This window comes from Drosophila erecta, unplaced genomic scaffold, assembly GCF_003286155.1.
Source record: "Drosophila erecta strain 14021-0224.00,06,07 unplaced genomic scaffold, DereRS2 tig00000219-arrow-pilon, whole genome shotgun sequence".
Classification (NCBI taxonomy): domain Eukaryota; kingdom Metazoa; phylum Arthropoda; class Insecta; order Diptera; family Drosophilidae; genus Drosophila; species Drosophila erecta.
The window spans coordinates 564969-572135 of record NW_020825213.1 but is presented as its reverse complement, the minus strand read 5'-3'; the positions used below and the strand labels follow the sequence as shown (position 1 = coordinate 572135).

General features: G+C 34.4%; 1 protein-coding gene across 2 annotated transcripts; it reads left to right on the top strand.

Moving 5' to 3' along the window:
• The first annotated feature begins 450 nt into the window (after window positions 1-450).
• LOC6541145 (TBC1 domain family member 20) lies at window positions 451-2374 on the top strand. 2 transcript variants are annotated; one of them, XM_026982817.1, is made up of 4 exons: window positions 451-970; window positions 1024-1808; window positions 1860-1969; window positions 2026-2374. In XM_026982817.1, exons 1-4 carry the CDS (start codon window positions 922-924, stop codon window positions 2222-2224), a joined length of 1143 nt encoding a protein of 380 aa, XP_026838618.1. In that variant the 5' UTR covers window positions 451-921; the 3' UTR covers window positions 2225-2374. The 2 variants fall into 2 exon arrangements, with proteins under 2 accessions (XP_026838618.1, XP_026838617.1); XM_026982816.1 differs by having other exon boundaries at window positions 452-970; window positions 2023-2374.
• Window positions 2375-7167: the final 4793 nt, after the last annotated feature.

Genomic DNA, 7167 nt, shown 5'->3' with positions numbered 1-7167 from the left:
TTATGTGCTCATCGTATTCCTTCGACTTATTTTAGCAGTTAATAAGTATGACAAGTAATTGAAAATTTTCAATATATCTGAATTCAATTTGAGTGTAAAGCGGTTCCGAAAACGGCATACTAAACATTAAAAAAATAAAAGGCTTTACTACTCTTTACTAAATCTATGGAATTGCCAAAAAAAAAAAAGCGGTCGAATGTAGACTTTTGTTAAGCAATCGAAAGCCGTGCAATATTGCGTGAGAAAAAACTAATAATTTGTTAAATATTTTGCAATGCAATATTTCAAAAAAGGAGACAAATATGTACATATATATATGCAATATGTACAAATTACATTCTATTCTGAATTCCAGTTCCAGAGTTTCTAAATTGTTGTTAATTCTTCGATGCTACTTTGCGCAAATGCAATTTTAATGATGAACAAATTGTGTATTTACTAGGTGTGACACCGATACAAGTACCAACAACTATTCAACAACATCGATGACACCGATGTTAAAAATTGATCGAAATTGATCCACCTCTAGTATTTACTAAGTTGTCGCATAGACGTAAATAACAATTTGCATCTGCCATACAAAAGCATTAACTTAGATTGCACAGGGTTTTGCATTGCATTAAATCTAATTCTTCTAGATGTTGGCCATTTTGTGAATAGTCTCAGTTTCAGACACTTGAATCCTTACCTACCCAGCCTCCGTCACAGACTGGGCATGTTTAGCTTGGATTAAAAATGATAACATTGAGTGATTATAATCGCAAAACAAATTTTTGCTGACGTGCAAAGTCAGTCGCTATTTTGACCGAAAGAATATATTATGTTATAGTTATAATAATATGTCTTGATCTGAAATATTTCTTAAACTTACTACAAATATATAGAAGTTACATATACGATTTTCTTAATTCTGTTGCAATAATGAGCAATATGATCAACAGTGATGAACGTCCCCTAAATTTTGAAAAATGTAAGAAAAATACATAATTTTTTAAATGTTAGAATCTAACAATATATTTGTAGTTCCGGAATCTGATGATGAGCTCAAAAAAAGGTTGGAAATAGAAGAATTTATTCATAAAAACCACAAGCAAAATCTAAGATCTGATGTACTTGTGAAGCTATCCCTGGCACCGTACGGATTGGTTAATGACCATTTTCGAAGGATTTTATGGCCGCAATTGGCAGGAGTCGACGTAAACCGCTTAGGACAAGCCCCAACACTCGATAAGTTGCAATACCACCCAGAATACAATCAGGTGGTGTTGGATGTTAATCGTTCTTTAAAACGATTTCCACCAGGAATTCCTTACGAGCAACGAATTGCACTGCAGGACCAACTTACTGTTCTGATTTTACGAGTAATTCAAAAGTATCCTAACTTGAGGTATTATCAAGGCTATCATGATGTGGCTGTAACATTTTTGTTAGTGGTTGGCGAAGAAACCGCTTTTGCAATAATGGAGCAGCTCTCTAAGACACATTTTTCGGAATGTATGCAGGAGACTATGGAGGCCACGCAAAGGCGACTTATGTTCATGTGGCCTATCATTAAGTTTGAAAACCCAGAACTTTTTAAGTTCTTGCAAAGCTCGACTGTAGGAACTTTGTTTTCTTTACCGTGGTATTTGACTTGGTTCGGACATAGTTTAACGTCTTATAAAGCCGTAGTCCGCTTATATGACTATTTCCTTGCATCGCCTATTTATACATCTATTTTTGTAACAGCAGCGATTTTACTTTATCGTTCAGACGAAATTCTAAAGGAGGACTGTGATATGGCATCAGTGCATTGTCTCTTATCAGTGGTATCTTATAGCTTAAAATATATATACATATTTTATAAACATATTTTATAGATACCAGAAGATTTACCATTTGAGGACATTTTAAAAACCTCCAGTTCGCTTTTAAATAAGTATAGCTTAACAGTTATTGAGAAAGAAGTTGAAGAGCTTATTTGTCAAGAGTAAGTAAAAAATTGAGTTAATACTTCAAAAAATAATTTGTTCATTGTAATAGAAGGATGCAAAGGAAACCCGACGAAGCTTTGATAGTAAAAAGACGTCGACCGGCCACATCGAATAGAATTCCTATTATAAGCCAATGGCTTCCAAATATGTTAACTACAAATTCGGTAATATTGACGACAGCTATTTCTATTGTAGTTGGTGTATGCGCCTATTATTACAAGAATCACTATTTAGCGGCAGGTATAAGCTAAGTATAAAAATATTGTCATTGAAATTTGTTCTTTATATCGCGATTTAATCACATTCTCCCGAAATTCTGTTTTGCTAAATACCTTTCTTAAAACATTGTACAATTTTACTGTCACCTAATATTTAAACATTAAAGATATATAACATTTGAATTACTTAGTATTTTTTCAAATCCAGCGAGCCAAATAAATTGTTATGACACCAACCCCTTGCACCGATAGGGTGTGCAAAGTTTTGGTGCTTTAGATTAGCTCTCACATAAAAATAATGAATAATCAAAGCTTTATCTTTTACTGCATTAAAATGCATAAAGCTTAGGTATATTACGTTTTTTTTTTCAAATGAAATCAAAGTGCCACTGCGGGAATACACTTATAGCATATGTAGTGTTGAAAAATTGTTCCTATAAGAAAAGTAGCGCCCTCCTCGCTTAACTGAAAAGGAAAACATGAAAAGCAAACATTATTATACGTAGAGTAGGCAGAGGAAGCGTTTCCGACCATATAAAATATATATATTTTTGATCAGGATTAATAGCCGAGTCGATCTGGCCATGACTGTATGAGTGTCGATATCTCAAGAACTATACAAGTTAGAAAGTTGAGATTAAGCATGCAGAGTTTGTTGAACCATATTGCCACGCCCACAAAATATTTTCAGTTTTGTTTTGGTCTTGTAAAGACGATTTCCACGCGATTTTTCTTTATTGTTCCTACGAAATTTTAAGGAATGACTGTGATATGGCATCGGTGCATTGGTATCTTATGGTTTAAAATATATACATATAGTGACGTATTTAAGCCCCCGTTATTTAATTTATGTCACAAAACCGTAAATAATAAAGCACTTAATTTATTTCAATACTGCATGCCATCTGCGCAATATGCCTTTTTATAAACAATTCTTTGGCAACGGCATTTAGCCATTCTTATAAACAAATCTTAACGCCTGTCCTAACCAGTTTTGCTCTCACAGAAGCTCTCCTCAACTTGCTCTCCCGTAATACCCTAACATATTCTTAAAGCACTGAGGATTCTAATATATTTGACTTACATTTGCTTTTAGTCTTAAGTTAAACAATAAACAATAAAAATCCAACCCTATTTCTTTTATTTGTCAAAGATTCAATTTCAGCGTTAGTCTTAGTCTATAAAGACGGTCCACTAAATAGACTAAAAGTAAATAAACGTAACTAGCGCAGTCGTTAGGATACAAAAAGTATGGGGAAAAAAGAACCTTGAGTGAAAAATAATTAAAATTTTATTTAACCAGTTCTCGTAAATAATTGTCAACACAAATACTCGATAACCCTTTTGTAGTTCCTGAGATCGAGGCGTTACGGACATACGGACAGCTGGATGGACACGGAAACGTTTCCTTCTGCCTGTTACATACTCTTCAACGAATCTAGTATAACCTTTTACTTTACGAGTAACGGGTATAAAAATGTACTGAAACAAAATTAAAAATTTACAATAACAATGGCACAACCAGTTGTTGCCGCAACCCATATCGTGACACTAAACGACAACAACTTTGTTGAAGCCCGTCGGCACCTAAAAGACATCATGCCATTCACGTAATGTCTACCAAACTAATGATGTGCGACAACAGAGGAGCCATCGAAAGGAACTTGGACGTAACACGATCTTTGGGTCTTCCGAACATCGAAGATTGGCCTACTCTCAAATCGAGCCTAGTAGCAGAATTCAATCCCTAAACACCTAACTACAAACTACTGTAGAACTTCTGGGAGAAACCTTACAAAGGAAATCTGAGAGCATTCCGTAAAGAAACGGAAAGACGACGTCAAATATTGATTGCAAAATTACACCTGGAAGGTAATCGAACAGATTTTCTTATTTATGTTCAGGCGATTAAAGATCCCAGTAAAATACTGATCAGAAAACTACCAATACAAGTATTCACTATTTTGGCTTATCATGATATTACAGACTTAAGATCGTTATTGCAAAAAATGAGGGAATTTACAAAGAACATATAAATTTTGAATTAAATAAAAATCCGGAAAACCGTAATAAAACCTCAAATTCTAATCAGAATTCTAAGTCACACAAATTCAATAAAAATACCCAAGCTCAATATCGACCAAGTTACCCACAATATTCTCAACCCGTCCAACCTAATTTTAGTTAATACATGCAACCATTTAGACCCACCTATATACAGCAGATGCATAACAACGAATCAAAAATCGAAAAAGAGAATTCACTTGCTTCTCTGAGTGAAAACTGTAAGCAAGAAAGTGTGTACTACTTCTACTTGTGGTAGAAGACGATTTTCGGCCCGAAATCAATTTTGAAACAAGAAACGAATTTGATTAATGTTTCCTTGTAATATTTCTAATAAATTATTATTAAAAAGTTGATGCCTACTATGACTACTACTATTTTAGTTTTCTAGATTTCTAAATATTGCTTTTCGGTTTTTTTTTGGTCCATACTTTTATTAATTATTTTTAATTAGGTTTTTACTTTTTAACTTTTATTATTTTTTTACTATGTATATATATTTATTTTCAGCTGTCAATTATTTACATTTTTTTTACATTTGGGATTTATCACATATTTTTTCTTTTATGAGATAGAATGCTGAGTTTGGTATTTTTTCTATCAGCTATCACAGTCCACTTGCAATGCTCAAAAAGTAAAACTTATATGAGTTTGTTTAAAAGATAAATTTTATGCACATAACATTTACGTGTAAAGTATTTAAGGAAATTAATCAGGTTTTATTTTGTACATTTTTTCGTCTAGAGCCAGCACAACAAATTCATGTGCGGAAAAATTGCGTTACGCATCTTGCTATTCTAATGTCTTTGGTGGCACCTACCAAATTATTTCAATTTCCTGATATTGAGACGTTTACACTGACAGACAGAGATACGGATAGACGGACATGGCCAGTTCAAGTCGGCTATTGATCTTGATCAAGAATATAATATATATACTTTATATAGTCGTAAAAGTTTCCTTCTGCCTGTTACATACTTTTCAACGAATCTAGTATACCTTTTTAGTCTACGAGTAACGGGTATAACAAAATAGAATACTATAGTCGAGTTCCCCGACTATCAGATACCCGTTACTCAGCTAGTAGAAGTGCGAACGAGAAATTTCATAATTATCTGGAATATATGTAGAAACTGGGGGAAAAAATAAAATGAAAAACTTAATAGTTTTTAAAGTATGGGAGTGACAGTTTTGGGCGGTTTGTTTGTTTCGGCAAATTAACAACTGACAAAAAAATAAAAAAATCTCAAAACATTTTTCAATAGTTTGGGCGTGCCAGCTTGGGCGGTTTATTGGAGTAATAAAAATGGTCGGAAACGCTTCCTTCTGCCTGTCAGAATAAATCAACGATTCTAGTTTACCGTTTCACTTTACGAGTAACAGGTATAAATATACAAACACAAAATAAACACATGATTATAATGCAAATTTAGGTTCAAATTGGGCTCTACGGAAATCCATTATATTGTTACGGAATGAATGTCCGCGGTGAAAGCTATAGAAAGTTTCCATTCACAGTTATTACCGAGGCACAAGGATCTTAGTGGACAATTTGCTGGTTGATTTTTGGCTCTCTAATTGTAAAATTTTAAAATTGAACACCGAAAGGCCAAAGGCAACGTGGTGGCAGACATTCTGTCAAGGACCTGGTGGTCATTTTAAGCTTTAAGTCGACCGAGTTCCAGAGTGAGGAATATTTGGAAGATTAAACTTGGTTGAAAAGTCCAAAAGCCTATACGGACTTACATGCTAAGGACGAGCTACTGTTTAAGCGCTTTCAGCCCAAAGAGACCGCAACCTAAAATTCACTTTGAAATTGTGGATTCCAAAAGCGTTGTCGAGCACTTATATAAAAAAAAGTCCATGACAGGGACTTGGCGATGCATGTAGCGTAGCCAAGACCCTCTCCAGGCTAAGGCACTATTACTATTGGCCGTGTGTCACTGCAAGGAAACTAAACACACAAGCCAAGTGACGGAGCAACTTCACATACCTCCGTACCGCCGTCCATACCAAAAGGCAAATTCATCCGAGAGAGTGAACCAGTCCATGCTCGTGGCAATTATGATGCAAGTAGGGGACGACCATATGCTATGGGATGCAAGTCCTTTCAGGGTATACTTCTGGGAAATTTTCATGCGGAGGACCTGAAACAATTAAAGCAGGTGGTGAGTAAGCCCTGCTAAACTATAAAGGCAGAGAATATTGATGGCGTGTGCGATGGCCTACATTGGGCGGCCTAAGGATTCTGGTAGACGAAATCATTGTAAACTCGAAAAAACTCGATTACTACATGTTTTTTGTTTTACGGAACAAATCATCCAGACGGAGTGGGGGAACCAATATCCTGATTAGAAATCGCATCAAACACCAATATTATAGCGAGTTTGCAAACAACTACTTGCAGGCAACTAGGGCAATCTTACAGTTGCAGTCAATTAATACCAAGGTTCATTAATAAAGGAACACAACAGGTAAAATCCGCACAAATTCATGATGAACCAAGGCAAAATAACCCAGAACCAAACGAAACAGTTAACTGCCCCGGACAACACGATTACATAGAAATATCACACAAAGGTTGCACATACAAATGCCTTATAGAAAAAAATAAGGATGCCTTATAAGAATAAAATAAATAAAAAAATATATATATTTATTATGTTGTCTATATATTCAAAATGCCCGATGTAAAGTTGTAACATCAAATGGTCCTATTACGTTGAACAACTTGATTGCAATTTATTTTTAAAACAAATGATCCATTTTTCAAATAATTACGAATTGGCAGAAAATTAAAAAAAAAATGCCCAATCATTTATAAATTACAAAAATAGCACAGTTACCCTTTTTGACAAAACAACTTAATTACTTAAGAATCGGGAAGAAACAGAACATTTTATATACACAAG